The sequence below is a fragment of the Odocoileus virginianus genome, unplaced genomic scaffold (assembly GCF_023699985.2).
Source record: "Odocoileus virginianus isolate 20LAN1187 ecotype Illinois unplaced genomic scaffold, Ovbor_1.2 Unplaced_Contig_7, whole genome shotgun sequence".
NCBI lineage: Eukaryota > Metazoa > Chordata > Mammalia > Artiodactyla > Cervidae > Odocoileus > Odocoileus virginianus.
This window is the reverse complement of record NW_027224324.1, coordinates 1,698,581-1,718,471: the sequence shown is the minus strand read 5'-3', so window position 1 is coordinate 1,718,471 and position 19,891 is coordinate 1,698,581. Positions and strand designations below refer to the sequence as shown.

Below are 19,891 nucleotides of genomic sequence, written 5' to 3'. Positions count from 1 at the left end.
TTAAATAAAAATGCAAAAAAAAAAAAAGCATTAAAAATGCATAATGTCTTCAAATGGGTAAGTATCTCCCAAACAAATTAGAAAGCAGTGGTTATAGTAATTGCCAGAACTTTAATGGAAATGTCTCAGTGTAGATTCACCTTTAGCTGCTAGCATTGCTAGACAGTATTAATACTACCATATAGTACTGGTACTACTGGAGTGCTGTACAGGTGAGCTGGGGGTGTGGGGGTAGCCTGGGAGGTCTGACTTGCCAATTAGTACAGGAAAAAACTCAGTCAACACAATGAAGCAGGATATTAAGTTACTGGAGAAGTTCAGGAACAAGAACCAAGGGATAAACAAGCCAAAGTATTCAGATAGGGAACTGGGTCAGAGTCTGTTATCACAGTTTGGAATCAGCCATGAAGGTCAGGAGTAAGAAAAACTATTGTAATCCAAACCTCATTGAGATGAGATGCTCAACTTTCTTACTTGGTTCTTTCCTTCCTAAAATGGGTCTGTATCTGTGAGTGGAAAGTTGTGCAGAGCTAAACGAATGTTCCTGCCCACTGTTAGGAAAGCCCCAGGGGGAGACTGAGGTGAGGCTTTAAGCTTGCTGGGCATGAGCAGTGGAAGGTGGAAAAGGTCAAAGCCTCAAGTGAAATCATCCAATTCCCAGGTCCTTTCTTTGGGTCCACCTCATCATAGTCATGGAACAGAAGTGCTGGAGATTAAAGGTCTTATCCTGGACTGAATTCTTTTTCTGACTCTTTATTTGATGGTTATAAGTACATGGCAAAACTAAGTTGGCTAAAACTGGTGAAGAATAAAGGTAAACATAAATGAAGCAGTTAAATAGAGTTGAAAATATTTGGAAGCATCAATGAAATAATTGTTTAATTATTAGAAATCATATATATGTACTTTTTAGAAATTATATTTATGTGTTATATATGTATATATATTTTCTAACAATTATATATAACATATATGTGCATTCCCAGGTGGCACAGTGGCAAAGAGTCTGTCTGTCAAGGCAGGAGATGAAAGAGACACTGGTTCCATCCCTTGGTCAGGAAGACCTCCTGGAGAAGGAAATGGCAAACCACTGCAGGATTCTTGCCTCAGAAATCCCATGGGTAGAGGAGCCTGGTGGATTACAAAGTTCATGGGGTCCCAAAGAGCTGGACATGACTGAGCATGCATGCACAGAAAGCATATATGAAATGAGAATCACAGTCTATCGCTGACTTGGAGAAATTCTCTCAGTATGATTTCATTCATTTGCCATTTTTTAGTAATCTTGACCAATGAAAGGATGACTCAAGATCATGCATGTGGCTAGTTGAACAGAAGCACTAAATTGCATTGAGTCAGAGTCTGGAAAGTTTATTAAAACAACTTCCAGGGGAAGGTCATTTTAGGTAGGGTAGATTCTAGTGTTAGCACATGGACACTTTTCTTTAGGTAGGATTGTTGCATAGCTGTTTGAAAGATGCTCTTCGACTGTTATTCTGAGAATTTGGATTTGTAGTCAAGTTTAGTTATACTTAGAGGGTAGAGCTAAAATATGTTGTTCAGGAATATCTGTATATTGTTAGTAATCATCTATATAGCCTGTCTGGGGAAGAAGTGTGCTATTTTGTTCCTATTTTAATCATCTTGAAGATAGTAAATATTATGTTGTTAGGATAGATTTCTGCAATAAAATCTCATGAAGCATTCTACTTTCTCAGCTCAGATTTTAGCTTGGGCACACACTCCTTAAATTCTACAGTAATTGTTGTTACTATAGTTGATACTCAGTGCTTGCAAAATCTTGAAGGTAACAGTGCTGTGACTTGAAAGCTGTTGCATCAAGTAATTTGAGAGAGCAGAGGAACTGAAGCAATGAACCATTAAAAAGGCTGTATTTTCAGAGTAGTCATATGCTCTATATGACAATACAAAGAATACCATCTCCAGCGAGTTTCACTATGTCAAATGGGTGTAACTACAAATTGCTACTCATATCTTTGAGGAGGAATGTGCATTATTGCTTTCACTGATGAATATTTTGCATTGATCTTATTGCTTGACTCCTGACTGTCCACCGGACATAGACCTACTGTTTCTTGTTCACCTCTGGCCTCTGTTCTCTCCAGGGGTGAACATCCTCTTGTGGAGTTCACACACCATATCCTCAGCTTTTGCCTTTGGGTCCCCAGGATCTGGTTTTTGGCTCTATAGCATCCACATCACTTTCCATGTCTCTGCAAGATAGCACTGTAACTTCTTCTTTTTTTAAAAAAAATTTTTTTCTTTTAATTTTAATTGGAAGCTAATTACCTTACAGTGTTGTAGTGGTTTTTGCCATGCATTGACATGAATCAGCCACGGGTGTACATGTGTCCCCCATCCTGACCCTCCCTCTGATCTCCCTCCCCATCCCATCCCTCAGGGTCATCCCAGTGCGCTGGCCCTGGGCGCCCTGTCTCATGCATCGAACCTGGACTGGCGATCTGTTTCACATGTGATAATATACATGTTTCAATGCTATTCTCTCAAATCATCCCACCCTCGCCTTCTCCCACAGAGTCCAAAAGACTGTTCTATACATCTGTGTCTCTTTTGCTGTCTCGCATATAGGGTCATCATTACCATCTTTCTAAATTCCATATATATGCATTAGTATACTGTATTGGTGTTTTTCTTTCCAACTTACTTCACTCTGTATAACAGGCTCCAGTTTTATCCACCTCATTAGAACTGATTCAAATGTGTTTTTTAATGGCTGAGTAATATTCCATTGTGTATATGTACCACAGCTTTCTTATCCATTCATCTGCCGGTGGACATCTAGGCTGCTGTTTGTAATAGCACTGTAACTTCTGATGTACACATATATTCACCTTCATAGTCCAAGCCAGAGGATGGATCATGGCTTACCTGATGCTTACCTATAAGCATCTTTCTATTCTTTGGAACAAGAAGGAAGCTTTCTCAAGGAGAATAGAAATAATCCCATCATCTCTCTCTCTTTCCTCCCTGATACTCATGACATTGGGAGTGGAATATTAGGATATGTTATGATTTTTGTCACAAGGTGAGGGAGATGGGGCTCAGTTGTGGGGCTGGAGGAAGGTCTTTTCCTCTAGATTCAGAGTGCATACTTTAACACTGCAACGAGTGGAGGGCTGAAATAGTAGGTGCTATTTCAGAGTCAGTGCTTCCTCCTAGCCCATCCAGAACGCAGGGTGTTCCTCTCCCCCTCTCCTGGCTCCCTCCTCGTGGCCAAGTGCCCCCCTCATCCCCTTTACCCAACAATCTGTCAAAATTTCAATAAGTCATGTTTGAGGTTAGATCTTTGAACACTGCCAGAATCGTAGTTGCCTCTAGATTCCTGAAGTGAGGGAGTCAGACACTTCCGGATTTCAAATCCTGGCTTTGTGATCTTGAGCAAGATGGCTTTTAACCTCTTTGGACCTGATTTTCCTCCGTGATAAAGAGGATTGTTATGGTAGTGGTTATCATTATTGTCACTATCACATGGTTGCTGTGAGGATTGAAATGGAGCATAAAAAGTAATTAGAACACAGCAAGCATTCTGTCAGCCAGCCTGGACCAGAGAGAGCACGTCCTTTCATCAGGGCTGGAGCCTGGAGTGCCCAGTGTTTGAAGCTTCCTGTGAGTCAGGGGTTACACCGCTCTCAAGCGCAGGCACCCCAGAGTTATAAAGGGTCATCTCTGAGGTCTCTAGTGGCAGGTGTGAAATACTTGTGGAGTCACGTGTCTGTTATCTTTAACTCTTCAGGAAATTCTTGCAAAAATAACATCTTGGTCTTAGTTGTGCACTGAAAGTTAGGGAGACGAGCACCCTTCCTAGGCTGAGGAGGACACACCAGCAGAGTCACACTGCAGGGCTGCTCTCAAAGGAACACAGGATTGTGAGCGTCCTCAGTCACGGCCGCTGAGAGACTGCAGGTCAACTCTGTCCGAGTCTGAAAACCCGAGGTTCTCATTGCGGAGGGCATGTGACATCATTCCCTAGGGCTCTCAGATATAACTGGACCAGTAATTGGAACTAATTTCTGGAAATTAGGCCAAAGAAATTTGTGCCATAATTGTGGACAAATAGGGAGCACCTCCTTACCTCCTCAGGTTGTGGTGACACATCACGGAAGTAAGCATGTATTCAGTTGACATGCCCTGTATTAATGAGGAGCAAGATGGCTCCTTGAATGCCCAGGGGGCATGGCCTCACCATCATTTCAAAGCTCTGCGGAAACTGTGGATGCATGCAGTCATCTCCATCTGCTCGGTTCTCCATGCCTACCAGTGATCTTTTCTGGGAGTGGTAGGATTGCAAAGATAACAGAAAAGTTGTGAGACTGTAATGTTCTAATTTGGCTTCTGTTTTATTTTTTATTTCATTTACCTTTCTCTTTCTCTCTGTGTGTGTGTGTTTATGTATGCAGAATAGCAGAATACATGTAAGGCCATAGAAATTTACACATATTAATACATTTACATAAAACACACATAATACAAAAGTTTGAGATTGGTTTTTGATAGAATAAAACCTAACTTACATTTTAAATCAAGATTTAAAAACTAGTTCTTTTAAATTTTGACCCAAGACCTTGGAGAATTTCCTATTTTAGGATGTAAAAATTAACATTCAGCATATCAGTTCCTGTTCGATAAGCATTTCTGTGGAAGAGTGCATTCTCTACCAAGGTAAATTTGAGCCACAATCTTAAATAGAACCATGCAAAAGATAGACATTATGTTCTTGGCAAAAACCAAACAAACAAACAAAAAAACAAACAATGTGAATGCTACAACCCAAGACCTTGGAGAATCTCAGATGAAATGCTGAGTTTAATATGTTGAATGACACAGCATCTTTATTTATTTTTCAATGGAACAACTCAATAAGAAATTTACAGGAACACATGGCTTGGATGATAAAGTGTGTGTGAATAAGCTCTTAATAATTTATTCCACTTGCTGATGCAGGTTGATATAAACTCAAGTGCCTTAGTGAGAACCGTTAGCTGTTTTGTGAACGTCTGTGTTGAATTCGAGGGACACGCAGAGACAGAACAGATAGTCAAGCCACTGAACACAACTGGGAACTGCTAAAATAGATGAGAAGGGTACCCTCTTGGACTTTGAGGCGTCCCCAACCACCCACAGCTTCCCACAGAGATCGGAACCTCTTCCCACGCTGCCCCCACCACTGCTTCGTGTAGGAGTTTATCTTTTCTAGCTATCACTACGGGTAGAGTAAAAACTACTTTTATAAAAACTACCTTCATGGTTACTGAAAACTGAGGAGGAATACTTCACTAATCGTGGCTCATGACTCATAAAGACTGAACTAGTAAGCATTTGTAAGATTTCTAGGGGACTAGATTTTTTTCTCATATAAAGATTACTTTCGTTTCATTTCATCCACATCATAGCGACACTTTCTGGATGAAGTACTTAAGTCTCTGAATTCAACCCTTTGCAGGGGCACAGAGAATTTTTATGGCTATTTCATTTAGCTTCCTCTAAAAAAGTAGTTTTCTTTTTAGAAAAGGTCTTTCAAAAATGGCCACTGTGTATGAAAGACTCAAAGGAGTTTACAAAGAGTTTTTAAAAAAAGAAAAAGACATTTAGTTGACAAAAATTAACATACACAGTCCACTTCGGCTGTATATTAACTAATTCATGTATCAAAGAGAGTGCTAGAACTTAGGAGACTTGATGCATGAAAAAATTAAGAATGAATGATGATTTTGTGGGAAACTTTTTTTTATGACTGCCTTTCTAACTTGTGTGTGTGCATGTGTGCATGTGCTCCATTGTGTCTGACTCTTTGCAACTGCATGGACTAAGCCTTCCAGGCTCCTTTGTCCATGGAAGTTTTCAGGCAACAGTGCTGCAGTGGGTTGCTATTTCCTCCTCTAGGTGATCTTCAGGAACCTGGGATCAAACTTGCATCTTGTGTCTCTTATATCAGAAGATGAATTCTTTACCGTTGCTTCATCTGGGAAGCCTCTAACCCTTTAATTTGGGCAATTAAAACAAAGGGAATTTTACAGAAACCTGAAATGAGAAAAGAGCCTGGTCATTAGATGTGAAAATAATCTGTCTGCATTCTCTCTGAAGGGTGAGGATGTTCGCTGGGGTACAGTTCTTATAGCCCAGGGCCAGGGACATAGGGAACTTCAAATTGTGCTGTGGTTAGAACTTATCCTTCGCCTTAGAGAAACAAGCATTCTCATGGGATTCTCCCCTTTCTCTCACAAACTATTTGCTAAAAAGTTCCCTGACAGCTCAGCTGGTAAAGAGCCTGCAAAGTGGGAGACTTGGGTTCGATCCCTGGGTTGGGAAGATCCCCTGGAGAAGGAAAAGGCTACCCACTCTGGTATTCTGGCCTGGAGAATTCCAGGGACTGTATAGTCCACGGGGTCGCAGAGTCAGACACGACTGAGCCGCTTTCATTTTCCTACTATATTTACACGTTTGTTGTTGTTGTTTTCTCGCTCAGTGGTGTCTGACTCTTTGTGACCACGTGGGCTGTAGATTGGATAAAACATCCATGTCTACAATCTCCAGGAGACAAGGGATACATTCAAAGGAAAAAGCAGGGGCAGGGGGTGGGGGTGAAATCCCATCAACTAGAATAATAAGGAAAATATAGAAAGTGTTAGTCACTTTGTGACCCAATGGACTATAGCCTCTGTCCACGAAGTTCTCCAGGCAAGAACCCTGGAGTGGGTTGCCATTTCCTTCTCCAGGGAATCCTCCCACCCAGGGATCGAACCTGGGTCTCCTGCATTGTAGGCAGAGTCTTTACTATCTGAGCCACCAGGGAAGCTTCAAATAACTTCAACAAATAATATTCTCAAGCAAATTATAGCCTATCACTTATCTTTGTATCTTCACATATAACATTTCTTCAATGATTTGACATCAGTGAATTACATATAATTAACAATCCTATTAAATGTTTATTTCTCAATCTGAAATTAAGTATTTTACTTTTCACAGCTTTATTGAGGTATAATTGACAAAATGGTAGTAGATGTGGATATAATATTTCATTTTTCAGCTTCCTTGGTAACTCAGCAGTAAAGAATCTGCATGCCAATGCAGGACACACGGGTTCTGTCCCTGATCCAGGACAATCCCAAATGCCATGGAGCAGCTAGGCCATGTGCTGACTACTAAGTCTGCATGCCCTAAAGCTCCTACTCTGCAATGGGGGAAGTCAACACAACAAGAAGCTTGCTTATCGCAACTAGAGAAAAGCCTGCACAGCAACGAAGATCCAGCACAGCCAAAAATAAATGAATACATAAAATTTTGCAAAAAATTTTAAATAAAGTTCCATTCTTTATTGTTGGTCCTAAGGTCTATAAACTAGTTTATTGGTACTGTTGTCTATAGAAATCATATATTGTAGTATAAAATGTATACGCATAGGATAAGATGTGTCTCTGTGTGTATGCATGAGCGTGTGAAAGAAGGGCTTGTGTGTGCATAACATGCTTGCATCTGTTTAACTAAGAGTGCTTTTGGAAGTTGATTCCAGTGAGATAGGAGAAGATGCCAGGAGCGTAGGCCAAGGTTGAGAGAAAGGAGGTAAGCAGGGGAAGAAGGGCCCTGCCTCACGGATTCCGTGGATATTTTTTGTTCTTGGATGCCTCGGGTTGGTAGATACAAATATGATGCAATGGATTTGGCAGTAGAAAGGAAGCCAGACATTTACAGATTTATCCTTTGGTTTATCTGTCATCTTCCCCTCAGTGTTCCTCCTCATTATTATCAAATTCAAACCTGCGTTCTGCCATCTCAGTCTCTTGGATTCCTGGCATTAAGCTCATATTATTGAAAACCGGTCCCTTGAGGATAATCTTAAATATTCCCTCTGTGAAAGAAAAAAAGGCTCTAGGATATATTTTACAAAAATCTATTTGAAAAAAATCTCAAATTTAGTTCATTTCTAGGTAGCTATTCCCTAACCTGATTTTAATTTAACAAAGGAAATTTCTTGTCTCCAGTGATTAAAGTGATACTTCAGTGGAATTTCCCCATTTAACATTGAACTTTTCCTTCACTCAATGCCTTGGCATAGATATCATTAATGCTTTAGCAAGAAAATGGTGTCTTAGACATATCATCACCCTGTGTTAAAGTTGGTCAGAGGCTGTTGAATGTAATAGTTTCAGGGCTCTTCCAATTGGCATTATGTGGATGATGTAGAGCTTTTCTTGATTTAAGCAAAGCCTATTTTGGCTCCAATTACTATCTTATCCATAATCTAAAGATTTCATAGCAGATCAACAATAGGAATAAAAAATTGTCATCTGACTTCAATTTTTAAAAACATATCTGTATCTATTTGTTTAATTCTTTAAACACTTGCTTTCATTTTATATCCCCCCAATGTGATTTTTCCCCCAAATCTTTTATAATCATTGTACATTTAAATTTTTGTTTAAATTTAGTCTCCTGGAAACTTAGCTCTCATCAGATTTTTTTCCTTACCAACTTCATTTATTTTAAGCACTTAAATGTCTTTAAACATACATGATAAAACCATGATGCATACAAATGAGTGGGGAGAAAATGTGTCTTTAAAACTGCCTACACAGAGTAACATTATTAATTGAATTTTTCTCTTTGGAGGAAGGAGGAAGGTCATGCAATAGAAATAGCAATCTATTTTTGTCATTCATTCATTCATTCAACTAGTCTCCATCAGCACCTACCTTGTGCCAGACCTTGTTCTAGGTGGGGACCACAAGATAACAGAACAAAATTCCATGCCTTGGTGGAACACAAAATTAATTGGAGAGACAGAGCATTAACTGGAGAGACAGAACAGGCCAGTAACACATAGAATATGTCAGATGGTGATAAATGATCCACTGACAATGTGGTATTCAAGCCAAGACACAGAGGAGGTGAAGGAGGTGAGCACGTGGCTCTCAGGAGTGGAGTTCTCCAGGAACATGGAACAGCAAGAGCAAACGTCTTGAGACGGTATGGGCTGGAGGGAGAGAGGAGGTCAGACAGGTATGAGGAGCAGATTGTGTAGGACTTCTTGGCCTTTGAAAAGCTGTTCGCTTTTACTCTGGAAGACACTGAAAGACACTGAATAGTTTTGAAGAGGGAGCAACATAATCTGATTTTGAGACTATTTCTATTAATAGGTGGTTGTATATATTAGCTGGGAGTTAAGGAGAGATGTCCAGGTCAGATATATTAATTAAGGAAGCCATTTGTATATAGAAAGTACTTAAAGCCCTGGGACTAGATGAAATATTACCAACATAGTGAGTGTAGAAGAAAAAAAGTCCAGAGACTGAGCCCTGTGTTGAAAGAATAAGAAAGAGGAGGAGTCAGGGAAAAAAAAACTGGAAGGAAGCACTACTTGGGGCAAGGAGGAGAGGATTAGAGTGTGTGCCCTGGAAGGCAAGTGAAGAGAATGTATCCAGGAGGAGAGAGGACCTGACAAGTGAACTGCCTCAACATTTCCCACTGGATTCTCGAGAGTTCATTTTGGTGTCCGTGACATGAGCTATTTTGTTGGGAAGCCGAGGGGAAAGCCAGATTGGAAGGAGTTACAGAAAAAATAGATCTGGGGAGTCAAAACAAGTTTTAATACTAATAGCATTCTGCTGTTCAGTTGGCCCTGTGAAAACGAATGAAAGGAAACCTCATTTAAGATGGGGTCTTGAAAGGGGAGCTCCTAGGCACTACCCATCATTGCCATTCGAAGAGGGCAAGCAGGAGGAGACCCGCATCTCCAACAAGAGGAGGGAAAATTTGCTCCTTGATCAGCAGCAGCCCCAGCCAGTGAGAGACTGTCACCACCCTGAACTCTCACTTTCTTCCAACGGACTTTTGTTTGAAGCATTTCCTCCCAACTTCCTCCTTTCCTATATAAAGTAACCTTCCTCTTTGCCTGTGGTTTTGCCATAGCCTGCCTATTCCAAAACGCAGTTCCTCTACTTTCCCTGAATAAACACACTTTGCTGGTAGAATAGCAGGCTGTTTTATTTTTAAAGTCAACAATCTCCTCTGCTTCAGCCTAGATGGGCCAGACGATGAAGAATAGAACTGTCATGGCAGCTTAGCATCCTGAATCACTGGTGAATCATGAGTAGAACTCTCCCACTAACCTTGGCAGATAGAATAAAGGGAAGCAGAGGTCTTCCTTTCATGGAGAAAAAGTGAAAATCGATACTGTTATCTTTAATTCCACTTTCCCACTCTCTTTGAAGCTGTGACTTCTCTCCATCCTTAAATTTTCTCCTGGACTGAAACTTTAGTTCTTACCACCCACTAGTTGGTAAAGAATCCGCCTGCAATGCAGGAGACCCAGGTTTGATTCCTGGGCTGGGAAGATCCCCGGAGAAGGAAATGGCAACCCACTCCAGTGTTCTTGCCTGGAGAATCCCATGGATGGAGGAGCCAGACAGGCTATGGTCCATGGGATCTCAAGAGTCAGACAATGACTTAGCGACTCAACCACCAGCACCAGTCTCCACGGGGCTTCCCAGGTGGCTCAGTGGTAAAGAATCCGCCTGCCCAAGCAGGAGATGCAGGTCTGATCCCCGGGTCAGGAAGATGCCCTGAAGAAGGAAATGGTAACCCCCTCCAGTATTCTTGCCTGGGAAATCCCACGGATAGAGAAGCCTGACAGGCTATAGTCCACAGGGCTGCAAGAGAGTCAAGACATGACTTAGTAACTAAACCACCACCACCAGGCTTTATAGATAACTTTCACAGTAGAAGATGGGATAAAAATCTCCAAAAGGCCAAATTTAGTGCCTGGATAAAACTTGTGAGTGTTGGCTTGCCTACTGGCCTGCAGGAGAAGGGAGCAAATGGTAAGAGTCTAAATCTTCGACCACAAACACAGACAGAGAGAGAGGCATGGTCAGTCCCGCGGGGCCCAGATTCAGCAATCTCCAGGGAGTTAGTTATGGGGAAGGAATGATTGTGTCAGCAGGGCCAAGGATGGAGTGGTGGCTTCAGCCAGGACCATGAATAGGAAGTGAGTGCGGTTAGGTGGGAAAAACTGGCTGAACTATAGCCAAGGTAGTAAGGTCAGTGTTAGCTCAGTAGTAAGACCCAGATGTTCAGACCATGAATAACTTCAGCAATCCACTGTACATCTTTATATGGAATACTCACATCTTTCCTCTAATCCAGCTTAACCCCGTCCATAAAGAACATTTTCCCCAACTGATCCTCCACATCCAAGTCAACAGCTGGCTAGCTCATCAATACTTAAGGCATGACTGAAGTTTAATAGAACATCTCTCTCATTGAGAAGTCCCTAGACTTCTTCCTCTCACATTAAACCTAGTGCTGAGGCTAGAGGTTGATACTGATCAGACCCAAGTAGGTAGGATGGCAAATTGCTTCAGCTACCAAATTCTTTCCTTTATCTCTACCCTCTTTAGTACCTATGACCCTCCTTGTCCTGACTGACCTACTGGTGATAACTAGAATTGTCCTTTGCATCAAAAACAGGAGATTTTTCACTGCAAGGGGCAGAAATCCAAAGCAAACTAACTGGTTTATATAAGTTACAATACTGTGGGTTTAAGGCACTTATGGAACTGTATTTATATATTTGAAAGTCCTTGCTTCCTGACAAAGCCAGGGAAGGACACACTAAGCATTCTCTTTCAAATACTATAAAGCTTTCTTTCCTTAGAAAATTCAAGATTTTGTTTTGTCTATATAAATTATGAGAGATTCTGGGTCTTAGATAAGAAAATGGTTCTCTAACTTGAAAATCATATCATTGAAACCCTTTCTGAGACGTCCCTGGTGGTCCAGTGCTTAAGACTTCGCCTTCCAGTGCGGTGGGTGCAGGTTTGATCCCTCCTGGGGGAGCTAAGATCCCGCATGCCTGCGGGCCAGAAAACCGAAACATGAAAACATGAATCAGAAGCAAGGTCGTAACAAATTCAGTAAAGAAGCAAGAGCTAAGACCCCACAGGCCTCTTGGCCAAAAAACTGAAACATAAAACAGAAACCAGTATTGTAACAAATTCAATAAAGACTAGATTCTTTCCACATCAAAAAAATCTTAAAAAAAAAAAAAAAGAAATCCTTTCTCACCTCATATGTGCTGTCTTCTGTGGAGGCTACTTTCACCTCACACCAGCCTTGGAGCTGGATTCAGTTCTTGTCCAGTTTCCCCTTAAAAGAATTCTCTATAGAGCATAAGTGAGCAATGCAAATTTACTAATGGTTTTGTGGGGGAGAAGACAGGAGAACTTGCAACAGGTAATGTATGATATTTCGCTACAGAATCCCGTTAAATTTTTCTCCATCTCTGTTGATTATCAGCCTTTGGGTCTCCCTCTTGCATCTTTCCCCAGTGAAGTCTCAGATCTCTCCCTGCACTCTTCATTTTTTTTTCCCCAAACCTTTTATCTTTGGGAGGACTATAACAAATTAAATTTTTATTGTTTGTAGAATTTTGTATGTATGTACATATATATTTATTTATATTGATGTATAGTTAATTGGGGGGCTTCCCAGGTGGTGCTAGTGGTAAAGAATCTGCCTGCAATGCAGGAGACACAGGAGACACTGGTTTGATTCCTGGGTTGGGAAGATCCCCTGGAGGAGGGCATGGCAACCCACTCCAGTGTTCTTACCTGGAGAATCCCATGGACAGAGGAGCCTGGTGGGCTACAGTCCATAGGGTCCCAAAGAGTTGGACACGGCTGAAGTGACTCAGCACGCACACATAGCTGATTCACAACATTGGGTATGCTGTAGCTGTACTGCATGGTCATTCAGCTATATCCATATCTGTGTGTGTATCATTATGTGTATTCTTTCCCAGATTCTTTCCCTTCCCTATAGATTATCACAAAGTATTGAGTGTAGTCCCATGTACTTTACAGCAGGTCTTTGTTGGTTATTTATTTTATATACTGTAGTGTGTTTATGTTAATCCCATCCTCCTAATTTAGTCTCCTAATCCCTCTCCCTCCGCCCCCTTTGATAGCTATGAATTTGTTTTCTATGTCTGTGGATCTATTTCTGTTTTGTAAATAAATTCATTTGTGTCCTCTTTTCAGACTCTAGCATCCTCTGTCATTCCTCTCAGTTCAGCTCCTGTGCCAGCCAGCCTACAACCCTGGAAACTCCAGAGAGGCTTGTCCCAGCATTGACTCCAAAACCGAATCTGCCCCAATGGGAAACTTTTGTAACATGGCTAAGAAACATTTTTCTTTGTTATTTACATTCATATTGATATCCTCAAGTCAATCTCCAAGTAGTACTTTTTAAATTTTCTTTAGGTAAAGCCTGAATGTGAATAATTTAATTACTCTCTATGTATGAAAGAACTTTCAGTTAAAAGACTGGTATCTATAGTTAGTGGGCTACCAAGAATCTTTAGGAATTTTTTCCAAAGAGCAAATCTAAATCGTAAGTAAGGAACTCACATAAACACTTTCTTTCTACTTTTATTCCCAGAACAAAAAACTTGAAGTGGTGGAAAGGGGTTTCATGGTTATATTTTATGATGATAATGAAAATACTTAATTGAGTCGAGTGGAATATGCATGGTTTGGCATGAAAAATGCAGCATCTCTCCCAGCCAAAAGAGTGAGAAGGGACAGAAGAGGAAGAAGGCCTTTCTTGTGATTCCAGACTTTTCACTGAAGAAGACAAAACTGAGAAAGCTTGTTACATAAATTCGCGTGGATTATTCATATTCATCATTCAGCCCAATCTGATTAAAAGGAGTTAAGGGTAAATGAGCAAAAGGAATTGGATTTGCATATAATTTAAATTTAATTTTTATTAAATTGTTGATAGCAGGGCTATTTTTAGTACGACTTTGCTTACTTTATTCATGCCCATCCATTGCATCCTTTGCTTTCTTAAATCCACTATATATTCAGAGTTGCCATAGGAAGGAAAAAGTGAAAATCCAAGCAATATACACAGTCTGAGAATATATAACTTCACTCAGAGGGCCATTCAGTGGCATATAGTGGACTCTTGATTTTTTTTTCCCCCCAGTTTTATTGAGATATTGTTGACATGCAATACCATATAAGTTTATGGTTTACAAAGTATGACTTTTGTGTACACTGTGAAATGATTACCACTATAAACTTAGTTAACATACATGGCTTCATACACTTACAAACTTTTCTCCCTGTGATAAGAACTTTAAGATCAACTCTCAGTAAATTTCAAACACAATACAGTATTGTTAACTATAGTCACCCTATTGTACATTACATCACCCAAACTTATTTATCTTATACATGAATAAGTTTATATCTTGACCACCTTCACCCAATTTTCCTGCTCCCCTGAACTCATGGTTTTTAGGAGAAAAAACTTTTAGGGGAAGTTAAGCAGTTTGTGAAAAAATCTTTCAACATTTTTTGTACATATTTACATCATATTTTGAACTTTATATCACATTAATTAGATTCATTTTGATGGAGTGGAAGATGAAGCCATGTAATAAGTATCAACCCATCCACTGACTAAAATTAGTACTCCAGATATTAGCAGGTTCTAATACTGAGCCTTGCTAGTGTCCAAATGTGTCAGAGTGGAAATAGCGCCATGACTGTTGCTCTGAACTCTCAAAAGACATGATGCCTTAGCCACAGATGCCCTGTTCCTCACTGACAATATGAAAACCTTGGCAAGGACACTTTGATTTGCAATTTAAATTGTAGGAAATTAACTGGCTTCCTGAGAAGTGTTCCTGTAATCAGGAAACATGAGATTTTCTAAAATTAGCTTTTTTTCTTCCTTTGGAAACAAAAAAGATTTTGGATGCTGTGGATTTTTTTTATCTCTCTCTTCCATTCCTTATAACTGGAGTCAAATGAAGTAGACTGCTTGAATTCTTTAATAAATTAATATAAATTCTTATCTGGTTTTAACAAAAGTTACCATTATTAAAAGATCATCTGGGCTGCAAGAGACTTCTTTTAGTCATGATAATAAAATCTTGTTATAACTAGATGTGTGTGTGTGTGTGTGTGTGTGTGTGTGCTCAGTCATGTCCAACTCTTTGGGGTTTTTAAAGAGTCAGGATTAAAATGCAGGGTGGCATTATTTAAGGTTTGTGATTTACCTCCTGGTGGACCTATGCATGCAGCTGACAAGACACCAGCAGGCATAATGCAAATCTCTCCAGGTCCCAACCGCAGCGTGGCGCCACCTGGTGGCAGCTATCCATAACAGTTTAACTACGGAGTGGTGCGCTTTCCAGGAGAGGTCCAATGATTTCCAGGAATCCTCTGGTTGTTTGGCCCCTATTTCCCTGGCTCTAACTGGGGGAGCCTGGGCTAGGAAGACGCTGAGGCTGCAGGGATCCACTTATCACCCACTTCACCAGAAAACGTTGCCTATCATCCCAAGGTAAGAACTTTCACCTGTTCATTGAGAAAATAATAGGAACCAATTGTCAGTTGTTTTCTTTCAAAATTTGCACTATCTTGGTGCCATCGTGTGAAAGAATTTTACTTTAATTTAAAGGTATGAAAAACAGCAGAGGGCAAGAGCAAAATCCTGAGGCTTGGTTCCAGATGGTTTTTCCATGTATTCCCAGTTCTGATATGTGAGGAGAACAGGCGTTCTGCAGGATGTCAAGAAGTGCGCTGTGTCATTGGGTGTGGATTCCTCATAGAACTGGAATGCTTCCCGCTTTCCTACTAGTGTGAAATAAGTAGGTTAACACTGCAGCTCAGTGCCTGGAAAGACTGAACACAGGGGAGCCCTGAATATAAGTACCAGATATCGGGCCTGGCAGGCACACGTGGATGGGGGATGTTGTGAAGACTCAGTAGTAGAATTCTACATGCAGAGAGCCCTCCGCTTCCTGGGCTGACCCTGTCCCCACCCTACCCCGCCCCCAGGACTGTTACTGTGACAATCTTGGTACAGGCTGTAGTTGTGTGCACCTCACTCTGTGGAATCAGTCGCTCTGCCAGGAGCCTGGTCCAGACCTCCTGGGCCCGTCTGGTCATCGCCGAAGTCAAGGTATTTATTGTAGAGGCACTATTATACTTTTAACACATGAAATTTAAAGAGAAATTTAAAATTCCCATAATCTCACCATTCCTTCAAATTTATTCTTTAAAATAATACATACATGTGTTTCAAAAATTCAAATAGTGCTAAGAACAATAAAATGAAAAATAATAATCCTTCTTTTTCCCAACTTCTCCCTCAAATAACCACTATCAACTATTACTAAGTTTCTTCTATACTTGTACAGCTATGTGCACATACCTGAACAGTTCTGAATTTTACTTTTGCACTTAATAATATATTTTGGAAATCTTTTTGGATCAACACATGTTCATACAGATTCACCTCAATGAAAAAAAAAACATATACAGAAGATCATTCATTGTCTTAGCACAGTTTCCACCCAAGAGCAGAGACTGAGATAAAGGTTTTTATATAAGTAGTTTATTGCAAGTGACTCCAGGGATCATGGGGGTAGAGAAAGTATGGTGGGCAACTCCCGGGTGGGTGCTAAGTTGCTCAGTCGTGTCTGACTCTGCAACCCCATGGACTGTGGCCTGCCAGGCTCCTCTGTCCATGGGGTTCTCCAGGCAAGAACACTGGAGTGGGTTGCCATTCCCTTCTCCAGAGGATCTTCCCGACCCAGGGATTGAACCTGAATCTCTTACATCTCCTGCATTGGCAAGCAGGTTCTTTAGCACTAGCACCACCTGGGAAGTCCCAGCTGTCTCCCAAGACTGCCCAGTGTCTCCACCTCTTGGTATTCACACTCCTGTGAGGTCTCCTCCCACACACGCCAGGGTTGATCTATGTTGCCGAGAACCTACAGCAGACGTGATGGTATGTCCCTTCCAAAGCGAGGTGACAAATGACACTGCAGCTTCCTGCTTGCCGTCTCCCTTATCCTCTCTCTTGGATCACTCAGTCTGGGGACAGCCAGCTGCCATGAAGTACACCGCAGTCCACACTGGAAGGAATGGAGTGCTCCTGCTTATGACCACATACGGAAGTTTAGAAGTGGATCCTCCAGCCACACTCAAGCCTTCTGATGAATGCAGCCCTGGCTGACATTTAAACCACATCCTCTTGAGAAACCTTGAGCCAGAACCACCCAGCTGCCTCCGATTTGTCAACCATGGAAACTGAGAATAAAAATCTGTTGTTTCCAGTCACTAAGATTTCAGGTAACTTGTTGCACAACAGTAGGTAACTAATATGGGAAGTCAACGAGAGAGGGAGGGAAGTCAACGTAAGGATGTGATCGTTGCTGGTGTGATCAATGGCTGTTCCATTCAGCGGGACTTTCTGAGGAGGCTTACATCGAGAGGAAGCATTCATTCCATCAGCCCCATCCTTCAGGGACCAGTCAGGCTCCATGTGTATGGACTCTCAAGCATTTGCAGAAAACACATCTGTGAGTGCCATGTGAGTTCTTACGGACTTCCCATGGTGCACCCTGAGGCACATGACATGATTCAAAGCAAGACAGCAGGCCATGCCTGTGTCAGCATGTGTGAGGCCTGATCCCCATTGCAGGCTGTGTAGCTCAAGGGGTGTGTGGGTACAACCACACACTTGTAATCATAAGTTATTTCCCATCCTCTTATTTCTGCAAATATATGCCACATCTCATTTTTAAACTTTATTTTGCTGCATTATTTACTTTTACTTTTGGCTGCACGGGGCCTCCACTGCTCCTCTGGAGCGTCCTCTGGTCCCAGTGAGCGGGGATCTGCTCTCTCGTTCTGTCTGTGGGCTTCTCATTGTGACAGTTTCTCTTGTTGCAGAGCATGGGCTCAAAGGGGCCTGGGCCTAGTTGTCCCATGGTGTGTGGAATCTTCTGGACCAAGGTTGGAGCTCTTGTCCCCTGCATCGGCGGGCAGATTCTTAACCACTGGACCACCAGGGAAGTCCCACATGTCTCATTTTTAACAGAATATTCTTTTTTGGTGTGCATGTGTGTGTGTGTGTGTATGTGTGTGGTGTGTTTAATACTGATACAGAATACATTTGTCACAATTTTTCCTTCATGTGATAAGTTAAGGTTTATTGCTAATGTGTGTCTGCTTAACTCTATATGAATTTATAAATTAACTATTTTCCTTCCAATTTGCAACCATTAAATTAATAAAGAGATGTATTTTCTAATTTATAGAACTAAAAGGAATCAAAAGAATTTCAAATCTCCACATTGTTCATCCACATCTCTGAGATTCCTTTGGAGTCTGTGATGAAGTAAAGCAAGAGAGATTTTGCATTTCAGGGGCCCATTACGAGCTGAGATGAATCACCACTTCCTTTAAATTCAACTGTGAGAGATGTTGAAATGTTGATATTTTTCTCTTAGTTTGAATTTTGTATGAGTTTTCTTTTCAAAATAACCTTTCTATCTTGTGGAGGTCAGTCTTAAAAGTTGGAAGGCATTTTACCTGCATCAGGGAAAGCAAGATCCTGCTTCACTGGGGACACTCTGACTTTGCAAATCTTTCTCTTCTGAAATTGGATGGAGAGATCTGTCGGCAGAAACAGGCTTTAAAAGAAAAGCAGTGACTCACCTTCTGAAGTAGAGCCAGTTTCTCAGGCTGCAAGGTGCTGGGTTGGCTGAGAGAGAACTCATTTCAGGAGAGCAGAGGAAGTTACTAACACTGCTTATGAGTCAGAAGAGAGTTGGATCGGTGGTGACTGAACTCTTACCTTGTTATATGTATATGCAGGTAGTTTAGTATGTGAGTGTAAAACGTGTGTGTGTATTTCTATCCATCTTGGGTTCTCTGTTTTGCTTTGATAGTAACCAGCCCCCCCCCCCCCACCCTTCCTCAGCTCTTTGAAGGTTGTAGTAATGAGTCCATGCTGCCTATTGCTTTGAAAGTGAGAACTTTCTAGGTCAGAAGGATTTTTTTGTTTGTTTGTTTAAATATTCCCCTTAACTCACTCCCTTCAGGGGGATATGATATAAGTGTATGTAGTTCAGAGAATGCTTGCATGAGAAAAGAAAAGTTAATCTACATTAATAAGACATCTGCTATGTGATGGGCACTTTATACATTATTTTATTTAATTCATAAATAGGTATTATGCTTTCGTCTGAGAAATGTGAAATGGTAGCAGGGGCTTGGCTGTGCTGAGACTTCTCCGTCACACACTAGGATGTGGCCAGCTGGCGGAGCAGTCAGGGTTTCCTGAGCACGAGTTGCTCCCTTCCCGCCACACCACACTCTCGTTGCTTCTTTGTAATCAGGCCTCGGCCAAGGTCCAGTGCTGTGCCATTGGTCAGGTCACTCCCTCTCCATATAATTGTTTCTTCTGAAAAATGAGATGCTTAAGGAACTAAATGCTAAAGCCAGTTCAGTTGCAATATTATTTAACTTCATTTTACTTTCTATCAGGGGCTTTTAGGGTCTGGCCACCGATAATAAACATGCTGAATAACACTCATAAGTCATGTTTGGTACTGCTGTGTCTGCCCTTATTGAGATGCTGCCCCATTTTCAGAAATCTGTCCATTTGTCCAGATGTTTAGATAAAATTTTGTAAACAGAGGGGCCACAGATAGTCTGCCTTCAGTTGGGAATCAATTTAGGTTTTCTTTTCTTTTTTTAAGATTTTTAAAAATGTGGACCATTTTTTTTTTCTTTATTGAATTTGTTACAATATTCCTTCTGGGTGTTTTTTTTTGTTTGTTTGTTTTTATGCTTTGTTGTTTTGGCCAGGAGGCCTGTGGGGTCTTAGCCCCTCAACCTGGGATGGAACCCACACCCCCTGCAATGGAAGGCAAAGTTTCAACCACTGAACTTCCAGGGAAGTCCTGGTTTTCTTGATTGAACTGTGGACATCATAATGTCTCCAGAAAGTTTTAGGGAATTCTGCTACATAAAACAAT

General features: G+C 41.1%; 1 protein-coding gene across 1 annotated transcript in view; it reads right to left on the bottom strand.

Annotated features, from left to right (window-relative positions):
* TNIP3 (TNFAIP3 interacting protein 3) overlaps positions 1 to 16,007 on the bottom strand; it is a 136,602-nt gene extending 120,595 nt beyond the window's left edge. The window contains exon 1 of the mRNA XM_070463853.1: positions 15,906 to 16,007. Within this exon, the coding sequence (XP_070319954.1) occupies positions 15,906 to 16,007 (102 nt within the window). The remainder of the gene's footprint in view (positions 1 to 15,905) is intronic.
* Positions 16,008 to 19,891: the final 3,884 nt, after the last annotated feature.